We start from the raw sequence: 24,974 nt of genomic DNA, 5'->3' as shown, positions 1-24,974 counted from the left end.
TTTGGAAATATTTGGCAGTGCCAAGATGTAACAGTAAATGGTCCATCTGTCTGTGTTCCCCTCACTCCTGCAAGAATATAGTTGAGCCACCATCTGCAGCTATGCGTCAGCATAAGCAATTCTGCATGCAGTGAGAAAGTGCAGATAGTGGCCCTGCAGTTACAAATGCATTTAATTTTGTGGACACTTGTTAAGAGACAAACTCAGTCTCTTAGTTAGAAAAAAGAAAAAAAAAAAACTATACTATTTCCAAATGTTTGAAGTTATTATTTTCTTTTAATTTCACATGACCAATTTGCTCAGTGTTAACGGTCTAGAGTGTGATATTAGGTTTTATGCATCTGACATCTAACAACCAACAATCAGTGTGTGACGGCACAAAAACATTACTTATCATGTCAATTGTTCTGATGCCGATCCTGTCATAATGAGTTTCTTTTGCTGAGATTAATCATTTGATCGCACAAATATCACCATTCACTTTGTGTCAATTTGAATCATTTTATGCTTTTAGCCTCTGCCACAGCAAACAGCCATTAGCATTACTTTAACTCACAATTAATCAAAGACACTTCGATTTCACTGCAAACTCTTAGCCTCTCTACTTACGCCTACATGGAACATAAAAAGGGAATTCAAAAATGTGAAAACTGTCAGTTATCTTGTTTGTTTACTTTGTTCAGTAGCGAGGGGGTGGACAGAACATTTTTGGAGATTTCAGAAACCAAGCAGATTATTGTTCGCTGTCGCTGCAGCTTTATATTATGTGCGTGTAGGTTTGAACAAATAAGTTGGCAGTGGAAATTAATGGTGGGGGGAAAAAAAGAGAACAAAACCTAAATACTGGATTTCATTTGTGAGACACTGAGCTCTCGCTTCAGAGTTGAGAACTCACAGACAAGTCAAGCGGCTGTCAGCTCCCAAGACCAGACAAGAGAGACAATGTGGATGATTACAGTGATCAGAGTTGGAAGATAAGAAGATGATACTGGTTCTGAGTAAATATAGCTCTAATATGAAATAATGTCACGTAACCAAAAAATAACTGACTGTTCCCAGTAAAGACCTACACAATCTATAACAAGTTATCAGCAGAGAGACGGTGTTTTGCCCAGAGATAATTACAATAATGATACCCGGTGACAGTGTGATTGCTCCCAGATGACATTGCAGGTTATTAAATTGTCACGGTTCACCCCTTTTTTTTTTTTTGGTGGTGCACATACTTGAACTGGCTGCCCACAAAACTGACTCACAGTTTATCTGCTCCATTTGTTTGACATCTTTACGACATACCATATTAACACAACCTAATTTCATCTGGGCCTCAATGTCTTCTCTTGGCTGTCTCGCGAAAAATCCTTCAGGGTTAGGTTAGGACTGTTGGGACATTTGTCTCGACCAAATTACACCAAGTGACACTTCTTCCACACATCATGCTTTTCATTTCCAGTTTGCACGGAGCGAAGCTCTTGGCAAACTTTAAAAGTGTTACCGACAATTAGCAGAAGAAATTAGTTCAGAAATGTTTCTGACACAAGTCAATTCTAAGTAGGGATAACGAGGATACAGAAGAAGAAAAAAACACAAAGTATAAATGGAAAACAGAGAAATCCTGTTTCAAACCTTATTAGCCTGGCTGTAAAAGATAGATAATCTGTTTTCAGAATAAATAAAGGGATGAAAAATCAATCAAATTAAGCAACTAATTGCCCTCTAATATCTTGTTTGTTTGCAGATGACACTCCAGCCAAACAACAAGCACAAATCATACCAATTACTCTACAAATAGTAACTTATAATTACATATGTATTTTTCAGAACTGATACAAATGTGATTGTCTTTATAATGGTGCAGTAAAAAGCATTGTACACAGTTTTGGGACTGTATATCCTGATCAAAGAATGCTTACTCAGTTAGTTATATTAGTATTTTCACAGTGTTTGTCTAAACTTTATGGGAAGTATGACCTCAATTTATTATATGTTTCATGTGCACGTATGAGGGGATTTTTCAGCATCAATGCAATGCCAGAGCAGCTGGTCCAGTGGCGGATACAGAGGCTTATGGTTTGAAAAAAAACAAAAAAAACCAACAATATATTTATGGTTTTGCTGCTCCAGTGTAGTCAATGACCATAGTGTGGGTGAGGGAACATTCCTGCAGGCCACTGGTGGACACATTAAATAAGGAACAAACAATGTATTAATGTCTGCTACTCACATTTTGCTGGGAGATCATATCCACAGGTGATCTTGGCTTTGCCAGTGTCGCAGCCGTTTAGTGAGTGGCACTCCTCGTACAGACAGGACCCTGCCGCTTTGTGTATGCAGCCGTCAACTGAAACACAAACACAGGTGCACAAAGACGGGTCAGACGTATACCTGAGGACAAACATAGAAAGGCAGACACACACGGCGTAATCTCAAAGTAGCTGGGATGATTAGAAGTTTGTGTGCTTTATCGCGTCAAAGCAGAACGGCGTTTTCAAAGGTCCCATATTATACCCCATTTCTCCAAGTTAACCTAGTTCCCTGGTGTCTTAATGAACATGTCTGTGACATGCTTTGGTCAAAATACCATAAGGATGAAGCATCACAGCAGTTCAAACATCCTGCCAAAACAGCCCTGTTCAGAACGCTCGGTTTAGTAGTATCTCTTAAAAAAAAAAAAGTAAAATGAAACTTAAGAGACAGGAAATGACCTCAGCCACAGAGGCTACTGGGAGCTAACAGCAGTTAGCATTTGTAAAAGTGATAATTTGCAGGCTCCAGTAGGCACATTGCTGTCATATATAACATGTATCCACTGGACAGATAAATCCTCTGAGGATGGAAGTTTGTGTAGGACTCTGTGCTGCACTGTGGAGCCAAGAATAGGACTTTTCACAGACTTGCGGTTTTAACATACTGTTGCCCTCGACAGCACTCTTGCCTGTTTTACGGACAAAGCGGAGCTCTGCAAGACAACAATTCCAGGAACTTAGCGCATTGTGACGTCCCAATGAGCACAGAAGTCAATATTGCGCATTTTATCTCCTGTAATTAGACTGAGGAGGACCACAAAAACATGAGTGAGTCATCTTTTTTCACACTTTGCCAACTGATAGGGCCTCCAGAGTCCCGAATATAAGGATTTCAATAATTAAAAAGTTGATTTTGCACAATATGGGACCTTTAAAGGAACAGAACAGAGATTGAGCTCAAAATTGCGTTCTGGTAACTGGATCTCTACATTCTAAAATTATCGCGCAAGCTCTGTGTCCTCTCTCTGTAGGGAGAATGGGACTGCCATAGTGTGCTGCGCCTGTTGCTGGTAAATATTGACGAGCTTTGGAATTAAATTAGCTGGCCAAGGATCTAATACCACCTCCACACACAGAGAAAATGAGACTGTTCTTCCTGTAATCCCCCTACACTGTCAACACAGATATACAGTCAGATCATTTACTCCTTCTGCTACCTGGTGGTGGAAATCTTATACCAGGCCTGTTCTCAGTGACGTGGATCTGTGTTCTGATTCTGTCACACTCCCTGTTGATGTGCGTGTCCTGGTTCTACAGAGAACCCCCAAGCACCCCCGCCCCTCTATGGTTTTAATTTTACCAGGTTAAGGCCACGATACACTTGATTGATAGCGCGTCTTACAAAAGAAGGCAGAGAGATAGAAATCCACATTATCCATCTCTGAAAGCCTGACATCCCTTGAAGAGCATGTTATCAATCACGGTGGAACGTAAAATCCTCCTCAAGTTGTCCTGTAAAAATCCTCATAAGACATTAGAGGATAACAAAGCAAGGAGAAGGAACGGTAGCATTTGGACAAACAGACGAGCCTTTTCTTTGGTTTCTCTTTGTAAAAACTTGGCAGACTAGCTTAATCCATCAAAGCTAAAATGGTTTCGAATTTAGATAAATACAATTTACATATTCAGCTTTGACAAAAGCACTGGGGGAACAGATAAAAAAAAAAAAGAGAACTATAATTGAAATGCATTTCTTCGATAAAAGACAAAAATGTGATTCAAATCTTTGTCTACACCTGTAATATAATAATTATTCACACGCTGAGCTCGGTAAAAAAATCAAACCCGAGACGAGGCTGGTGATTAGTTATACGCTATCTTCAAAAAATGGAGTTTGCTTCACATCATCAGCACAGACAAAAGGTCTTTTGATGAGGGATGGTCCTTTTTCTGAGCTCCTTTCAATTTCTCAGGGATGAGTCAACGACAACAGCTGGGCGGAAGATTTTCCAGCTCTATCAATCATCTTTAATGGACTGAGGGACAGGCAGTTGACAGAGACGAATCCCGATGGCTTTTCGAAAAAGTAACACGAGTGTGACAGTGATGGGAGGATTTGGGGAAGGAATCGCTCTGGTGACAATGGAAGCTATTTAACACAAAAGAAAGGGATGTCGTCTGGCTGTAAGCGTGGCATTTTATTTTTTATTTTTTCATAATATGCACCGCGCAAACAAGATTGTCCGTGATCATCAGCCGCACTTATTTACATCATAATTGCCACTTAACGTCTTGTGAACATAAATTGCTAAAAGCAGCGGCTGAACTGAAACGCTTGCTTCTCATTCACGTACACATAAACTCACTCCTCCCATAGAACAAAACCTTTTTTGTTGTTGTGGGTTATTAGTGCCCAGACTTAATGTCATGTAAGCATCAAATTGTGTTCACCTGTAACACAGCAGTGATGAGATTGTCAATATGGTTTACTGCATATTTATTTGAATATAATATATGTATAATGAACCCTTGTTGAGTACTTGGTGTGCTTCTGAATAAATCATTTCAATGCAGCATGACAGGAACTTTTTTTTAAAGAAAAGTACATAAGGGCAACTATTAAGTTGTACATATACCTGCAACTGTAGGTTGGAACAGTTTTTGCAACTTAAACACTTCAAAAAACTGGCCATTTTGAAGTGGTAATTGCTTCGAGATCCTCAGTAATTACATTGGCTCGACCGCTCGTTTAATGTGCCAACTGGATTCAGTCTTTAAAAAAGCTAGAGTCCTATCATTTAGCAGCAATAATGTGAAAATAAGTATATAGAGTGCATGAACCGCAATAAGGATGACAGATTCAGTCATACAGTTGTATTGCCGTCTCACCATAAAACAAATATTGCCTTTATTCCAGATTAATATTTTCCTACATAGTTGTATCACTCCAATCAAATGTGATCATATTTCATTATTAATCTAGGTTCAGTGCTTTCATTATTTAGAAATCTAAACAAAAATGTGTGACCAGTGATTTAAAAGGACTCCTCTCTAAACAGTTTGGTGCTCTCACTGCTGTTATCGGCCAAATCTCATCACGTCCCTTGGCCAAGTCTTATGTGAGTTGGCTGGGTGAGTTCCACATTATCATAGGAGGAAGAGCTTCGCGTTCCACCAAAATTGCTACATGTCGAATGTTTGGTGACAATTGAGAGACGGACAGTTTGTCACGTTGCAAAATCTGCCACTATCGAGTACAGAAACAGCTCTGTGTTCCGCTCGCTGCCGAGTGCCAACCTGCTGGAAGTGTGAAGCACAGCTGTTTGTTGGCAGCAGTTGCCGCACAATGCACTACACTTCATTGTTAAACCGGAGCCATCACAAATTGTTTAATTGTCACATTTTGAGACAGGAAGAGGGACGTTAATTTAAGGTCAATTCCAGGACTGGTTTTCTTTGATATTTTTATTTATATTGCCTGGCTGTAAAAGTGTCATGCGCCTTTTAAGGGGTGACAAATAAAATAGTAAAAATGAGACACTTCTTGAGGTAAACAATTGTCTTTACCATGCTGAAGTGTATCACATTTGCTTTGCGTCACACTGCATTGAACTGCAATGCATTCTAATGCATTCTAATAGGAGTGAATCACATTAGCGGATGATATTGATGAAATGATAAAAGATAAAAGAAAACAAATTGATTACATTTTTGCAGATGAATCAATATGAATAAAGGTTTTCACATAACTATCATGATGTGATAAACATGGCTTGCTTGTTAGAAATGATCTGGTTTCAACCTAAAATCAGGCAGGAGAGATAATGCCTACACTTTCCTGCAGGTGCAAAGAACACTATGATCTTTTCATGGTCAGGATAGAGGTAAATATAATAATGCCCTTTATCCAGTGCTGCAGTGCTCCTGTAGGAGTCCATCCTCACCAGGGGGCTGATATCTTACCTCAGCACCCCAGGAACTCGGTGAGCAAAACGCATACAAGATTCAGCGTTTCATCTCAGAAGATGAAAAATGGTAGATAATAGTTTTAGCCTCCATTTCGCTGCTGCTGCTCCTCCCGCTCATGGTTGCATAAGCTAGTGTGACTTTGAGACTCTCTCTCCCTCTTTCTCTCTCTGATGACACCAAGTATGTCACTGTGCATCTGGAGTCAGCGAGTCCCTGAAAGCAAGCAAAAACTGTTCACAGTGGCCATAAATAGAGAGGAAGATGCTAAACTGATCTGGCCGCGTGCCCAAATCTTGGATGCCACTGCTAAAGATTTAATTTACAGACTTTACTCAGACTGCTTCACAGAATAGAAACTAATGCATCCTGGGTTATATGTGTGTATATTTTTCTTGACACATGTCAGGGAAGTAGGGTTGGGAATCACAGTGTGCCTCAGGAAACGATACATGGTTCACAATAACAATAATATCACGTAAGACAATCATGTAGCAATACGTTGCGATATTTATGTAAATGAAGAAAAGCGCCTTCATGTATTAATTAAAATATCACCTAGTGTATCAATTATTGTTTGCACAAGGAAGAACGACGAAATATCACCATACTTACAAGGAAGCATAGAGAAAGAGAGGTTTCAAAAATGTAAATTTCAATTGCCTCGTGGATTACGAGGCACTGAGAAATAGATTGTGAATACATTTTCCCATGTCCATTATTTAGGGAACTAAAAGCAGATCTTTGTTCCCATAAGTGGAGATTTGACCCACATGTAATTTGCACATCAATTTATTTTCTCGTTCAGTGGTATTTCAGCATTATTCCCAGTAGATTTCTACATTATGGATGCCTGCAACATTACAAAGGCAGCCTCAAATTCCCATTAACGAAGAAGGAGGACAAGTCAGCTCTGTCGCTAGTCGCTCAGAAGGAAGAAGAAAAAAAAATCAAGACTTCAACAAACTGATCACAGTTCCATATCTACTTCTGATCGTCTGTAATTACAGTGGACATAGTGAAACAAAAGTATTTGATGCTGCAGCCTAACTTCACAGTAACACAATTTAAGATGTGGGAGATTTATCATCCACAGCAATGTGGCTGAGCAGCTTCAAAAGTACTGTGTCCCTGTGTTATACAAGAACCATATTCACATGCAAAAAAAAAAGAAAAAAATCTGAAAAGCGTTCACTCTCGTCCCACAGCTTACATCCTGAGTTATGTCAAGCAAAGGCCCTGAGATGAACATGCAGTCGGCGATGTGATTCACAAATACTAGTACCCAGTGCTGTATTTCAACTCCTGTTAAGACCTCTTTACGGAGGTTTCACAAGCTTAAAATTCAGGAAGCAGCATCGGCTTCTGTCCAGCCCGCTATTGAGCTTAACATTTAAATGTACAGTGTGTAATTAGTATTATTTATTTTGCAGAAATTGAAAAAAGCATACAAACAACTGACTGTATGAATTCCAGCCAGGTCTACTCTATGGGGTTCCACCATCTTGGACCACCATGTTTTCACAATAACCCACAACTAAACATCTATATAGGTTCTCCAACACACTTGGAAGGGAAGGATGAGGTGAGGAATACCCAGCTGCAACATGCAACTTTCACCACGAAATGTTGCAAAGGTTTACACACTGTACCTTTACTACCTCATCTATCTCTCCTTGCAGCCCTCCGCTTCTTTAGGCCCGGGCCTATGTGGGACAAAACATTTATTCATCTTCTGCGGGCGACTTGCTCTCAGAGAAAGCTTCCCCCCCCCGCCAGCCACTCCAGCAAGTGTGCACCGCTAATGAAGATAACTTTGAGCAGTGGCCGGACGGTATCCCTCTGTACTCATAATGGGAACAAGGAGGGAGCAAGAGACGGAGGGAGAGTCGTATTGAGAGAGACAAAGAAGACAAGTGAGTGTGTGTCAGTCCAGAGCAGTTTGAATTAGTTACCCAGCTGTAACCTTGGCTCCCGCCATTGTTGAAGACACCTCTGCCTCGTCCTCTCAAGGCTCCATTCCCACATGCATTAAAGGGACTCGGTAAAGCTCTGCTTACTCTCCCTGGGCATCTCCCAGGCAGCCCGAAAACCAAGGGCTTTCAATCGCTCTCTCAGACACAATGAATACCTGTTCTGCTCTCATTACAATACCCCGCTTTTCAGAAATAGTGTCAGCTGCAATTTTCTCTTCTAATTATTTTCTGCTCCTCTGAGGGTTAGGTTCAGGACTGGAGCCAGAGGAGGCAGTGGTGGGTGGGCAGGGTGGAGGGGGGGGTGAGCTGGATTCTATCGGGCAGGATATGGACAAGCCTGACTATCAGTCCATAATCTAACAGAAGGGAATGGGTAGTCACTGGGTAGTAACTTTAACCCAACAGTATGTGCTCACACTAGAGTATGTGTATAATCTGTGAAACCATATCTTGTCGAAAAACTTTTCTTCAAAACTTTTTCACTGCACTATCTTACACTGACAGCTGTGGTTTCCACACACAATCAAAAATATTCCTGAAACTATTAAGCCATATATTCCCTTTCACCTATTTTTTTTTTTTTTTTTGCAGTATCCATGGCAACAAAATATTCTCTCTTCTTCACACTGATCAAAGCCACTCCACGATTCAACCTCAGTGATTTATGACAGCAATTTCTACTCAACTAATTTCACTGAAGGAGATAATGACTTGGATTAGCTGTTAATCATGTGCCAATCAGGGATCTGGTTGAAGTAAATGTCAGGTGGGATATGCTCAAACTATTGTGTTTTCTCCCTAGTGATGCTGGATTATGTGTTCTAATCACTGCAATTTGGAGGCAACAGGAGCCATACCACTTTCTACAGTAACAAAGTTCCCAGGGAAGAGATAATAATCTGCATTTTACCTATAATACCCAGGTAAACAAGGGATTTGGCCTAATGAAATGTTAGGCTGATAGGCACAGATGTTCCTCTCAAAAGTGGGATGAAATACCTCAGGCTTACATGACTCACAACTCCCCTGACACTGCTATATAAGCAGGAACCTGGGTAAATGACACCAGAATCACAGGTTCAACTACTGTGTGCAGTGGAAACCATGTTATTGTTGTTACTGTTCAGCTCAACTTGACAATATGTCAGTGCTGATTTTTGTGTTTTCTAAGATACCCAACATGTTACAGTTTCAGCAATAACTATTAAACACATGGCACTTTTCCACGATACATTTCTCACACTACTCATCCCTAATTGAATCCACTCCACTCGGTTTGGTATCAGCCACATTGTTTTCCATTATTTCATCGTATCTCTTCAACAGGGGCCTTGATCAAAACTACTGTGACTTTGTTTCATATGCGACACAAACGCACAAAGTAGTGAAGGGAAAAGCAGTTATTTCGGTTTACTGAATCATTAGAATCAGTTAAAGGTCCCATATTATGCTAAATCAACTTTTTAATCATTTTAACCTCTGGAGGCCCTTCCAGATGCCAAAGTGTCAAAAAAGATGACTCACTCATGTATTTGTGGTCCTCCTCAGTCTAAGTACAGGAGATAAAACACGCAATGTTTACTTCCGCGCTCCTTGGGACGTCACAGTGCACTAAATTCCTGGAATTGTTGTCTCGCGTAGCTCCGCTTTGTCCGTAAAATACGCGAGAGTGCAGGCGAGGGCAATAGCCTCAGAGGATTTATCTCTCTAATCTATTATATGAAATAGGATATAATATGGGACTTTTAAGTAAAAGGATTTGTTGACCTAATCATTACACAGTCATTGAACTGAAATATGGCTAAACGGGTTGTGATTTGGGTCACTGCTGTCGCTAAATACACCAGACTCCTCTTTTAGAGATTTTAGAAATGTCTTTGCTTAATGTTGGAGATTAACACGTTTCAGGATTTCTAAGTCTTTTTTAAATGACGACATTCTGTGCCAATCAGTAGCAGGCAATCTGTTGACGTGACATTTTATTATTGGCTCGGTACCAGGTAACCATCCCTGATGGAAAAGCAAAAAAACAAATAAAAAAATGAGTAGAGTCGAGTCAAGCCGAGTAGTCCTAATAGAATAATGGAAACATGCCATTAGTGGAAGACAACAGCAAAGCATGAGGTTGAAATTTTGATGAGAAAAAGGAGACTAGGCATGAAGGAAATTTTAGACATTTCTAATAACCATGAAGAAAGGCACTAAATCTTCAGGTGCTCAATGAACAGTCGTCGCCAACTGTTCTGCACTCCTCCCAGCTGTGAAAACTTTACCAGTAACAAGAAGGTCACTGCTCGTGTGAGCTAAATATGTGAGCTAAAAACTGATGATCAAAGAACAAAAAAAAAAACCACAATGACCTAAAAAGTGCAACAGTATTCATCTGCAGTCCCTAAGATACAAGCCACAGCTCATTAGTTGGTCATTTAATCTGTTTAGTAGCCATCACAATGATGTGTTGAATTGGGCAAGACTGGTCAATAAACAATTACAAGTAACAGAGAGCTGCATACATATATATAAATAAATAAAAAACAGCACTGTAATGTTTATACCGCTCACGTTTTAATTTTTCTGATCTATATGGAAAAACAATTATCCAGTCAATTATAGTCTTGACAGGCTATTATTGCACCTAGATACCTAGATGTGCAAAAACAGTTGTGCCAACATAAGCATGGTACCTTTACTTTTTATATTGTATGTGTAGATAATGCTGAGATGTACCTTGTGTCATAAGAATGAATACAATTTAAAAAAAAAAATCCTGATATAAGGGTTTATAACTTTCTACCTTCTAAGGGCAGGGGCTAAAGTAAGAAACACACTCCCCATGCTGTTGTTCCCAGGGCCGTAAAGGAATGCCAGGTTAAATTACCACAGGTCACGTGACACTGTGAAACCTGGAAACTAACAGCTGTGGACGACTCGGTGCCGAACCCCAGCCGTGCTGAACTCACAGGGAAAGGAGTGACGGCCCTGGACCTCACAGTCAAAGATGTCATTTTAATGGCTCTGTCTAGATGTTGCAGGACTGTCTGTCTGAAGCAGCGGAGTCATTCTGTCTGACGGAAACGGGAGTCCAGCGTCTGCATTCTTGACATTTGGGCAGAGGTACTGTTTATTTTGCATAGCACAACTCCAGACAGCTGAGGGACACATTAAAAGGAAAGGCCGCTGCTAATTTGCCAATACTATCAAACTATTAAAGTTTTCCCTCTTTTAAAAAACATGACCCTATCAAAGGGGACATATTATTCTAAATCAACTTTTCGGAATCCTTATATTTGGGAGTCTGGAGGGCCCATCAGTCAGCAAAGTGTGAAAAAAGATGACTCCCTCATGTTATTCTGGTCTTCCTCAATCTAAGTACAGGAGATGAAACGCGATGTTGTGCACTCATTCGGACGTCACAATGCGATCAATTCCAGGAATTGTCGTCTCGTGGAGCTCCGCTTTGTCCGTAAAACACGTGAGAGTGCTGGTGAGGGCAAGGTATCCGGAAACCAGAACTCAGCCAGTTCTATTCTTGGATCCACGGTGCAGCACAGAATCCTACACAAACTTCCAGCCTCAGAGGATTTATATGTCCAGTGGATACATGTTATATATGACGGCAATGGGCCTGCTGTTTTGGCAGGGTGATTGAACTGCTGTGGTGCTTCAACCTGATGGTGTTTTGACCAAAGCATGTCACAGACATGTTCGTTAGGACACCAGGGAACTAGGTTAACTTATAGAAATAGGGTATAATATGACCCCTTTAAACCCCAAATTAAGCTCAGGTGGTGGGGGGACATGCTTATAGCTGCATATATATTTACTTCTCTAGCTAAAACTAAGCAATAATGATGTTGATGACAAGCACATCATGAACCTACAAATGTAACAATTGTGTCATTTGGTTACACAGTTCTACATCAGGTTCTCCACATATCAGTCTGCAATCACAGCTGCTCGTGGTTTCCTGTCTGATGGAAATCCACCACTTATGTCTTCCACTATCTGGGCTTCACAACTTTCCTTCATTTCTGGTTGTGAGGTGGCCTAATAATCACAGCTATACTCAATCCTCCTCTCACTCCTTCAATATCACCTTTGACTCCTCATCCAGTCTCTTGTTACAAACAAGCAGTCCGTCAATGCAGCTATTATCGCCCCGTCTCCTAGGTTAGATTACCTTTGGCACCTCAGTTCTACTATTACTGCCTCAGGAAAGAGAGAGAGAGTGAAGGAGAGTGTCAGTAGACAGTGTGGTATGAAAGAGTCTCAGATCTTTATCCTTCAGCAAAAAACAATCTGAGCTGCAGTGCACGTGTAGTGGTGTAAAATGCTTGTCGATGCGTCCGTGTGTTTCTTGCTGGCAGAGTAACCTTAGGCCCCTGCAAAGGCCGCATCAGATCGCATGAAATCATCACTCTTTATTAACTGTCTATGAGTCAAATTGTTTACAGGTTGAAACACATTTCCGTTGGTTCTGTGGGTTCTATTGGAGGAATCAAAGCATTCCTGAGCAACCCGAATCTTTATCAAAAAGAACGTTTATATGGTCAAACCCTCCCTGTGAGGGATTCTGCCATCAAAGAGTTCTCATAGCAGGGTTTTACCAGGATATCACAAGGTAGTCAACGTGTAACCCACCACCATCAGAAAGCAAACCCTTTATTGAGTCAGCCGGTGAGAGGCAGGTGATAGATAAACAAGTATGATCACACTACTAACCACTAAGCGCCTCTTTTGTTTGAGTGTATGTCTAACAATGTATTAATAATAGGAGGTCATATTTTTGTTCCATAATAACACACAGCCAGCTTTCCTTAGATGAGGGAATATTTGGAATCAATAACACACACACACATATCCAGACATAATTAAACGTCACCTCCTGAAGAAATTGCCCTCTTTGAGAAATTAGGCTAATATAGGACACACTAATGTTGAGAAAATACAGCAAGAAAACACAGCCCCCAGAGCGAATCCTGGCCAGTTTCATCATAAATTACTTCCCTGCACAGAGTTCATACTTGAGTCACCCAAGAGAGCCTGCTGCATGATGGTAAAGGATGGCTTTTCTAAGAACAACCTGGCTAGAGGTGAGAGTTGGAACAGAAGCACTTTGTTCTTTGCATACACTGCTCTAAGAAGCAACAGCAGTGGACAGGAGTAGACAAATGCATGTAATTACTGTGCAATTTGAATAGCAAGCTTAAAGGCGAGTGTGGAGAGAAAGCAAGCCTGGCTGCTGCTCCAGAATTTAGGATCTTCAGGCTCAAACTCTCTGGCAAGTTTATAAGTGCAGAAATGAAGAAAGATGGAAACATTTGATGAAAGGCCACTGCCTTGGATTAAAATGCATGAACAGCTGTTGCTATTATGAATGGTTCTTCGGGTTTGCTGGTGAAAGCCACTCAGCAAAGCCTTCAGCCTTTTACAATGCATTAACATTTGCACGGCAGCACACGAAGCATGCAAAAGCCACAGAGTTATGGAAGTTATTTTTATTTTTTTGTATTTCTCGATGATTGAGCCTATTTCCTCATAGGAACTGAGACTGAGGTGTTGTTTTAAATGACACAATACAAGTGTGCAATACACAAACAGGACTGAGAACATAAGACGTCATGGTTTACATTTGGAGCTGGAATTGAAGGTATTTTATGTGAAATGTTATATGAAATGTCTATAACTGTGGCTATTTGACCAGAAGCAATAGTCATTTTGGGCAACAGTAGGACCAAATGACATTGCCATTTTCTCTTGAATGTTGGTTTTAAAACCAAATCGTGCCAACAGGGTTCATTTCTAAGCATATACTGTTCTTGCTTATGTCACTCATGGCTGTTACATTTCATCTGCATTGCCAGTCAGGCAAAATGAACAGAAGTTCAACTGACGTGTGTCTTCCTTCGGAAACACCACTGTGATGTCAAAATCAATACAATCATGGGTAATAGTTTTTCTTTTCTCTTCGCTGAGAAGAAGATTAACAACCAGAGGTCTTCATTGCGGTGAAACTGTAAACAACATGATTAAAAGGAGTGACAATTTACTAAAAGAGGTGAAACCGCCGGTGGGTTTGTCCTGTATGAAGCTGAAGAAGAGGTTTTTTTTTTTAGACCAAAATAACAATTGACAATACCGCCTTAAAGACGACTCCTATAATGGCAACTGTAACTCAGAGTAATCAAAGCACTTTACAATCATTACTCTCCTTTAACTCAAAGAAGCAAACAATGAGAAACAGGCCACTGTGGCCAGGGCTTGTGATAGCCAGTGTGAAATCCTCTCCAGTGATTTATCTGACGGGGCCCTGACAACTTTCTTGCAGACTCCGAAAGTGTGCTATCTATTAATTGAGCCTGTGTCAGCACAGGGGAGATTAAGCGTCCGCAGCTGCCCACTGAAATGTCCTCTCAGTCCCAGCTGTGATACACAAATCAAAGGCTCTTGGCACTGAGATGAACCAGCACAACACAGAGGCCACCTCCACAACGCTCACAGAAATTGTGTTATCACAATGAACTATTTTAATAAATACCTCTGAAACCACGCATCATCATGGCTGTAAAAAAAAAAAAAAGATCAATTTGGACACCTAAGTGATTGATCAATTGGTAAGATGAGGTAAGAGAATATCCGCTGTGCTGTATAGATCTAAAACAACACCTGCAGTCGTGCAGCTCCGTTCCCTGTGGGTCGAACGATGCATCAACCCTTGGCACACTACTCATAGGCTTGACTTATAAGCATGCCCGTGATTTGCCTCTTGACTTCGTGTCCTTCATAAACGATCTTGCTGTGCTTGCTGTACTCCTAAGCCTTGCTGAAATAATAATAATAAAAAAAAGCTTCTAGTAGACCTCTAGGCTGTCTCTCAGCTCCCTGTAACCTCAGTGAAGACCTGTCGTCCCCCACTGCCTCTACTTGTAAAAGCCCTGTGTGGTCTCAGTACATAGTGGCCTTGGCCTGGCTCCACCATATGAGGCTCTTTTCTTTAGAGCAAAGGATTACCAGAAATGGGGCTTTTATAATTATACCGTCATGATTCCTTGCCTTTCCTGCTGGTCCTTTTAATTAAGAAGATAATTTTTCTCTGGGGAAGACCAGCTTGAACATACTTACCGGCAAATTCAAAAGCTGACTTTTCTTTGAAAATGTGGCAAAGATCGTTTTCGTTAAGCCGATTAATGGTTGAAAATTAATTTTTAATAAATGTATCCCAATAGTGAGTATGCAACAGTATACAGTTATGCAACTGCTGAAGCAATTCCAACCCCCGCCTCAGTGATGCCTGCAAAACTGCTCTGTCACTGAAAGATGGAGGTGAATCTCGGAGGGTAATGGGGTGTTCTGTCACTCACACGTTTGTGAGTGACACTGACAAGGCTAATAACGAGGGAGATGCCTGGTCATACTCCCATTCAACCATCTCACTGAGGGGACCTATCTCTGCCGTCCAGAAGGCAGTCACACACCCATGCAGCATTCTCCAGAGAGGGTTTATAATTCGAATGGAACACTATAATGGCTATTACAGTGACAGCATTCAGATAGCTGCTTGTTCACAGCTTGGTTTGATGCCCATATATTTAAAAAAAAAAGCAGAGCTAATGCAAACACAACCTACAAACAAACACAATGAGCATAATGCACTGACCTAATTTTATAATTTCCTTCGCTACTTCATTTAAGCACAGACACTTTATTCCATCCCATAGTATTTGGATTACAGATGATTTATTGCTACCTAATCAGAAGATTCCTTACACAAACTGGCAGGGCTAGATATCAGTTACTGAGACCGTGATGGAAGCCAGTGACCTTCCCAAGATGATATGTGGACTTAAAATACAGTGCACTGTCACCTCTGGGAATATTAGTTATCAATTCTCACTTTAAATCTTGCAGGTCAGCATATATGTCATCTGAGCGGCAGAGATGAATGTCAAGAGAATAGCGGGCGACGTTCATTGTTTTGGCGCTAATCTGATGATTTCCTTACAGCCTTGATCCATTTTTTCATTTCTCACACTAAGACGAGATATACTAAATCCATTTAAGACACAATTGCTAATGCCATTATGGAAGCGCTATTGTTAAAGCCTGATTATCTTTGCATTTCAAAGCTGACTGTATCTTAAAAAATAAGGCACCCAAGGGACACCAAAAAGGGAAAAGGCTAAACATTGTTTTCAGTGATTACCTCTTTGTACATCAAAACATGTCATTTTATTTCTATCTTAACCTAATATGCACCTTATGTACATTCACTCTTATCTTATTTCTTTCCATGTACAGTTTTTATAATATTTTGTAATTGTTTATCTGTATACTGAGCTGCTGGAACCCTGTTCTCTCCCCACTGTGGGATAAATAAAGCTATCTTATCTTATCTTATTTTATATATATAGTTATTTAAAGGGACACTTTAGTATTTCTGGGTTTATATGACCCAAAATCCACTTTTGTATACATATTATGTGCTCCTGCATTGTCTAGTCGCTGTATAATATTCTTTGTTTCATTTTCGTAGCGTTTCAAAAAGTCATGTAAAATAACATGGTCGCGGGCCGCTACTGCATTGCCACGACGCCATGTTTCTACGGGAGCCTGTATAAACAAACGCGAGAGAACAAATCAAGCGTCTCTTTACTTGTAGCGGAAGTCCCGCCTCCTCTCTCTCCGCTTCGTCTGCTACGGCCGCGGTAGCTCGCCCTCTCCCTCTCCTCACGAACCTCATCTGCTGACACGGAGAAAGACGACGAGGACGACATTTGACCGGCTGAGGATACCGTAGCGCTCAGGGAAGGGAGGGGGGTGAGCAGAGGAGCAGTTCTTTGTTGTAAATTTCAGCCTCTCCTCTAGATGGCACTATAAACTACTTACTTCACCTTTAAGTCTGCATTTGGTTGTTAATTTGTTTGTGGTCAGAATGGTGTCAATTGATAAATTATTAATCTATACTGTATATAATCAACCGTCAACTATTTTGACAATTATTTAATTGGTTTGAGTGACTTTTTTTTAATAATTAAAACAAGTCCTCTGTGTTTCCAGCTTCTTTATTAAATATGAATATCTTCTGGTTCCCTTGCTCTGTATAACAAAGAAATCAGTAAATTCATCCTATTGAGGTTTAGGGAAACATTGATCAACACTGTCTGACATTTTATGGATCAAACACATTCTCGATTAATTGATAAAATAATCAACAGATGAATCGATTACAAAAATAATAATTAACTGCAGGACTGATTCATTCATTAGCCAGAATTTGCTGATATTTTGCATATGCAATATAATCGGAGTGGTCAGGAAAGTGTAACTAAAACTTGAGCAAGGTGTGATGAGGGAAAGACTTCGATGACATGGTGAGAAGCACAACAAAAATAAAAAAGTCTGTCTCTTGTTTTCAGCCTTACAATGCATTGGAAGTACAACATCAATGGGCATTTAAGGTTTGAGTGTAAGACCAAGTAGATCTGGGGAAATATTCAATAGAGATGGGGCAAATACAAAGTTGGCAAACACACAGACGGATCTCCCTCTCTCTCACTGGCTTTAGTTCTTCAGAAGTTATATTTAATTTTATTAAAGTTAAAATTGCAGCTGAGGGAAGTGTTAATGCAAATTACACAGCACTGAGGCGAGCATGCTGCTTCTGAAGGGAACAACGGGGATGTAATTTGATTGGTCATAATTGATGCCAGGCAATACAACGCCACCTGTTATTTTATTTCCCTCTATCCAACCTAAGCAAAATCACCTAAATTCCATTTGTCATGCCAAAATAAGTGCTTGCACAGTTAGTTTCTGTGCAACAACCTGCAACAACACAGATTTGAAAAAAAAATAAAAATAGACCTTGGGTTAGTGTAAATTTCATTGACAAAAACTATGAATGAATATGTTCATCAACAGATGGAAGTGTGGTTATTAGATTTCATGAAACTCTTGTATCCTAAGCAATTTACAAGTGACATGCTGCTAGCACAGCCACTTATAGGCCCAGGACACATTAGCATCAGAACCCACACCCTTTGGTGGAAAGACAACCCACTCTAACACAGAGCCACTATTGCCCCATTGTTGCTGATGAAAAACTAGACTAAAATATAGTTTAAACAATTGTAGTTTTCCCCATATATGTCCAAGAGAGGCAAATCACACATATTCTGCACAAAACACCAACTTTCTACAACTAAATATCCTTCTTTATGCTGCATATCTGCCTTCCTGCACATTTATCTTTCCGGTGATTCTGCACACCAGCAGGAGATCAAATATTATATACTGTGTAGTGAAAGGAACATGATGGCAAAAAAAAAAAAATGGGTTGACATTTTGATCCACTTCAAATATAACGCAGCCAAGAGAGAAAAAGTCAGAGTGGAGCATTATGTGTCGGGAAGCACTGCAGCTGAAAAATCACTGTGAAGAAAAGCACAAACCTGAAGAGACACCCTGAGACAAATATATTTAGTTGAAGAACACATTCCCTCAATGCTAAAACACACAACCTCACCACCATACACAGCAACATAATCTGGCAAATCTGTGGCTGTGGCATAGACCTTCACCTAATCTGATGGTTGGTGGCTGGATTCCTGGATTTCCAGGAAGGTCAAATGTCAATTTGACATATGCCTTGTTAAATGACGGTTGTGGACGTTGTTCCAATCTACTAGAACTAGTGTGGAACTAATTTACTGACTTAAATGTTTCCAATATATCCCCTCCTGGCTTTAACCTCACATAACAATCTGTAAAATCTGTCTCATCCTCCAAAAAATGCCATGTTTGGGTCCAACTCTGGGCCGACTGATATACAGCCAGTCGTAAGTATTATATTTATTTAAAAGTCCAACCTTAGTCAGACCGACGCAGCAATTCGTCTTTTTCTAATGTCATGCCACGTACTGAGGCCCAAAAACAACTCACTGGCAGACTCCAGTGTGTGAATGGGATGCATGAGTAATTGAGAAACGCTATAATGTATACTGTAGAGCCTGTAACAGCACTATATGAATGAATGGATGCGACTTCCAGTTGTCCAAGTGCATTGAGTGGCTGTTAAGAGTAGAGAGCACTAAACAAATGCATTCCACTCCCATCAATAAAATGCAAGGGAGAGGCCAAAGTTTACACACTTGGGTGCAGAGTCTAAAAAGTTTTCTTCAAAACACCTTAAGTCGATTGGAAAGGAAAGAAAACGCTGTGAGTTATAGTAAATTAAATGTCAAAATGAAATTGGTCGGTAGATTTACATTAGTTTGCCACAAATCTTAAAATACAGAAGACTCTTACACATTTAGCCACCGAGTAAGATAAAAGTTATATGAGAAAAGTATTTGTAGAGTCCCGTCTATGGGGTGTTACAGATTAAGAATCTGGGCAATCATGTAACCTGTTATACATAAAGTGCATTTAACTCAAATTAAACAAATGCGATAATCATGTGCTTTATATCTCAGTGCCATCACACTGCTCTAGCACTGCCAAATGAAAATGAGCTGTTGACACAACCATAAAGAGCGTTCGCACTTCTTTAACAACATATACAAACACATGTAGCTGTGCCATATAACTCATTGTTGTCGTTCCTCACTGTAGTTGAGAAGAAGTGTTGTAAATCTAACCACACATTATCAACGTATTCATCCTTTGCTGCCCTCTGCACTTCACCTCGTCTGGTCTCCATTCCTCCCGGCTCTCTCAGAACAATGAGTTCCTCAGTGTCCAGTGCTATAAAACCCACACAACCGAAAACCTAGAAAATATGTCTAGAACAAATCAGTCAATATCTGTATCATTTACAAGTTAAGAATGAGTCTGTTTTGGAAACTACAAGTCAAAAAGAGAGGTCTTCATCATTTAGTAGTGAGATATCATGATTGTGTGACTTAATCAGGGGCTGGCTCCAGTGTTTGTCTGGTGGCCAGGTGTACGGCACTCACATATTAATGAAAGGGGAGAGCAATAAACTGGGCTTCTAGTTAGGGATTATGCTGAGATGAAGACAACAGCAGCCAGGAAAGCCAGGTTAGGTTCTCTGTAGGTCTTCTGCATTACAAATCTGTCGATTGTGTGTGTCCTGATTAAGAGCACTCAGTCATTGAAATCATCAATGTCTTCTGGTGAGGAGAAACTGATCTCCATGCCTCTCATGATCATCACTTCATGGGGTTTTGCATCCGTCAGTCACAACAAAGTTATAGCACCTGCCTGAATCGCCACAATTGTGATTTTATCCTTAAAAAAAATGACATGCATACTCGTCTCTATTTCAACAGTGCAAAAGATAAGCCAGAAGGCTTCCTGGTTACAGGCGAAATGTAATCATTCCCATTCTCATTCTGCGATTCCTGAAACCAGGTATGACACATTTCTTCCTCTTTTCCTATCTTTGTCTCAGATCATTTGTGCTGAAAACTGGCAAAGAGGAAAACGGAACAGAGCAAAGCAGAAGCTCAAGGGTAATTCTTGTGTCATTTCACTAAACAGTAGATTTATCCTGATGCTGTTGCTATGGTTGCAGTGCAGCAGTAAAACGGGAGGGAAGTGTAAATCTCATCATTGATCACTTGGTTATATTTTCATCACATCTTGTGGATAAGGTGAAAGGTGTTGCCTCACAACAAGCGAGATTAAAAGGTTCAATAAAAATGGTGACAATCGAGGCTGAAACTCTCCGCTCCCCATGTGAATATATGGGCGAAAATATCTTATTTGGTGCAACATAGCATGTAATAAACAACAAAGAAGGAAAACCATTTAGTAACCTATTTATTGAATAAATGTAATATTGGAATATATTTGTGACAAGACTGGAGGGCAGGCATAATGAATGGCTTCTCTGAAGTCATTTAGAACAGATAAAAACTAGTTTAGTTTAATTAGATTTTCAAGGGGGTGGGGGCTGTTGTCCCAGTTCTGAAACTGAACAGTCTTTGTGAAGTCGCATTTAAAAGCTTGGGTTCACAGGCTACGGTAAAATACATGATAATTGTGCATTTTAATATGCTTCAGAAGTGTGATGAAAAACAAGCTGAAACCACTCTGCATGAACAACTAGGGCACGGTCACACACACACACACACACACACACACACACACACACACACACACACACACACACACACACACACACACACACACACACACACACACACACACACACACACACACACACACACACACACACACACACACACACACACACACACACACACACACACACACACACACACACACACACACACACACACACGTAGGCGAATAATAACTGCCTGCCAATATCATTGCTTGCTGAAAGTGGGCAGCGCGGGATCTGACGCGCATGCAAATCAGCTGTGTGGTCCGTACGCCACGTGAGGTTGAGATTGTTGAATGAGCGTTTTTTTTTTTTTTTTTGCGGTTGCGACATCTTTAAGGACGTGATCTGACGTGATCTGATCAGACACAGCTAATATCATGGTCTCCTCCATCTTAGGTCACGATGAAAATTACAACCAGTGGCAGCTACGTCAGGTTAAACACATAAATATGGTTGCTTTTGGTTGAGGCTATGATAAAAATCAAAGTTCAACTCCTGACTGAAGCTACACTGAGCCGCCTTGCTCATACAGAATAGAAGTGAATGGGACGCAAAGGATCACAACAACAATTGTGTTATCCTCAATCAAAATTCACTTCTCCTCTTCCTGCCATGTTCATGTCTCACAATTCAATTTCATTGCGTCTATTTTCGGCAATCTGCTCTCTCTGTGACCCATATTATGCATCAGTAATTTCAATTATTGACTTTGAATTCTGAGAACTGATGGTCTCGAGATGCATTTTCAGTGAGGGTCAAATTTGGACCAAATATTTGGCTGAATAATATCATATGAAGTTGCACATTTTTGTTTGCAACTAAAAATGATTGAAATGTTGCTTCCAGTGGCCTTTATTTCAGCCAATGCACATTTACCATGATATGAATCATCATTTTTCATTTCATTCCCCCTCCCTAGTCTGTAAATAAAGTGGATGAATGGAAATCACTCCAAAGCGATGCCAGACAAACTCACTCACCCAAACCTAAAAAAGAGACACCACAGCCAGAATATGGAGTATAATATTAGGCTAGACTCATAAGTTGAGTGTCATATTTTGCAGTTCAACAACACCTACCTGATTCAGAGTTCACGCTTACCCAACAAGCCTTTATATGTCAGAGCTGACAAGAGAACGACTTCTGGCCTCGATGAGAAAACAAGCCTGTCATTGTGTGGCGTTCAGAGGACGTTTAGTTGAACTACATGCCAATCAATGAGCACAATTAATGTTCTAATGAACACCAGGACCTGATTCAGCTGCTGATGCTTGAACTGCATACAACTAGAGTGGGAGAGAGGATGACCCTTTCACTGACCCTTATCAATGGAGCCACGCCTGGGGCACAACCGTATGAATGACCCCGGGTGTCAGAGGTTGATCAGGACAACCCTGCTTAACCCTTGAACACATCAGGCCATGAGGCCATTTAACATCATTTGAAATGATGTGTCAAAAGGCTGGAAGCATCTGGCATGCATTTTTTTTTTTCAATAAGATTTAAATTGGGGGAAACATTTTGCTGTGACAAGATGGTTCCCAAACACAAGGGCATTCAGGGGAGAAGAGGGTAAGACATTCTTTTATCTAGTAAATAATTAGGATGGCATTAGTATCTACTTAGGGCAAGTTTCTTTATATTCTGGGTTGTCCAATGTTTTGCCTGAAAAGCATCAATGCAAAGCCCTCATGCTGACAACACGCTTAGAAATAAGGGTTCCAAAAGGGTCCTTCTACAAGGGCTGATGTTCTACCTGGAACCATTTGCTTCTGAAAAACCCTCCAAAAGGGTTTATAAAGGTTCTACCTGGAGCCAAAAAGGGTTCTCCTATGAGGACAAGCCAAAAAACCTTATATGGTTCTACTTAGCACAGTGGAATAACAGTGTATTCCAGCATAAAGTATAGAAAGATATCTATAAACAAGTTAAGAAAACATTGTAAATATCCTATTGAACACCTAACCAAATGTTATACTTAATCAAATATAAGGTGTAAAAGTGGTAGATTGCCCATTTGGACACAACGGTCATTTAAGTGGGTTTTCTTTTTCTTTTTGTAAATTGAGTGGTGGTGAAAATAAAACAAGAAGTAGTGCAAGTCTAGAGTCCAAGGCATCGTATTATCTGAATGACTTCACTAATAAATGAGAGGGAAAGTAAAGTCAGAAATCTTCAATGACGTAGCCAATTGCCTTTACCGGGAGTAAAAGGTCTTTGGAGTTTTAACAGAAAGACAGAGTAATTACATGCACAAAGTCAGGCCGGCCTTAAAAAAGTTTCAGGTTGACTTAGCAGGTGCTAATGGGATGTTTGAGAGCTTAGGCTTTGTGCAGGGGAAGCAGCTCTCTCAAACAGTGAGATGACTGAAGCACGAAAAGGTAACCAGCCAGTCACTGACGCTGTGACTGACACGAGCTGACAGTCAGCTCCACACGATGGCCGCTCATTCTGCTGAACAAAACACCACTCCAGAGGTGAAATGGAAAACATCTGCGAGCGGCCAAAAAACACTGCATTTCTTAACAAAAAAAAAACAGAGAGACGAAGATTGTCTGGCATCTGTCAAGCTTGTCCGACAAAGACAGAAAAAACAAAACGATGCAGTTCTTTTGTACTACGAGTGTAATTTCACAGTTGTTCATTATTATCCAGAGAACCGCAGCAGACGTCAGTGCGCTGATACCAGCTCGTGAATTCTTTCAGTTACAGGATATGTTGATGTCACATGTAATTTTCAGAGTTCCATGGTAGGAATTTGTCAGATGAAGATGAAAAAGCACACTGTGATCGCTCACATCAAAGGAAAATAATGATTTCTCATGTCCAGGCCTCTCGTTTCTGACGTGCCGAGGTCGATATGTCCAGATATTGCATTCTTTATACTGCTATGATTATTCAAACTGCCGTGAGATATCTTTTTGTCATCCTGTACTCAATTCATATCAAAAGTGTAAAATATGTGCACAATATGTCCTGAAATCCAGATAAAGAGAAAAATGCTGTTTCTACACTGTAGTTATAATATATGCCACACCACTTTCCATAGACATTTTTGCAAAAGTGTTGTATAAACAGGGGAGAACAGGCTCATAGTTAATCCAACAAGATACTGCTGTGGCCATTATGCATCGAGTATGTCAAGTGTTCCCTCCAACAGCAGGAACCTGAGATCTTAGACGAGGAAACAAATTGCCTGTATCATTATGCATCAAGCATAGCGAAGGGGGAGAATGGCGATGTTAATTATTTACCGAGGAGAACGTTACCGTCTCGCTTTCACTCACAGGTCAGACTTCAAATGCCGAGACACTTAATGCATGCTATGGGAGAAGAAATTGTGAAATTAATTAATTCAATATTTAATACGTTTAATCACTTTATACCCGCAAAGAAAATGTTGTCAAGTCGATGTGTGACCAAAAAAGTTTTTGTGAGGTCAAAATATCCTTTGGCAACTAATGTCTAAAAGAGTTGCAAGTGAGGACACCAGGTTTTACCATTTTCCCTGCTGGTAATACGATCATATGAAAGCACCTTTTCTATAAAAGCATATGTAATTTTCAACATTAGTGGCCAAAAACAAAGACAATAAATTGGTAAGAATAAAACTGAGTTGCCTATAGACAATTAAATAATGAGCTGAAAGGTACTTTTAAACGGAGGTTGACAATTGCCATTCAGAGAGCA

General features: G+C 40.3%; 1 protein-coding gene across 1 annotated transcript in view; it reads right to left on the bottom strand.

Moving 5' to 3' along the window:
• macrod2 (mono-ADP ribosylhydrolase 2) overlaps positions 1 to 24,974 on the bottom strand; it is a 390,893-nt gene that overhangs the window by 231,338 nt on the left and 134,581 nt on the right. Inside the window, exon 5 of the mRNA XM_083898062.1 lies at positions 2,225 to 2,341. Within this exon, the coding sequence (XP_083754188.1) occupies positions 2,225 to 2,341 (117 nt within the window). The remainder of the gene's footprint in view (positions 1 to 2,224; positions 2,342 to 24,974) is intronic.

The sequence above is a fragment of the Microchirus variegatus genome, assembly GCF_963457635.1.
Source record: "Microchirus variegatus genome assembly, chromosome: 11".
NCBI classification, from domain to species: Eukaryota; Metazoa; Chordata; class Actinopteri; order Pleuronectiformes; family Soleidae; genus Microchirus; species Microchirus variegatus.
This window is presented reverse-complemented; position numbering and strand designations above follow the sequence as displayed.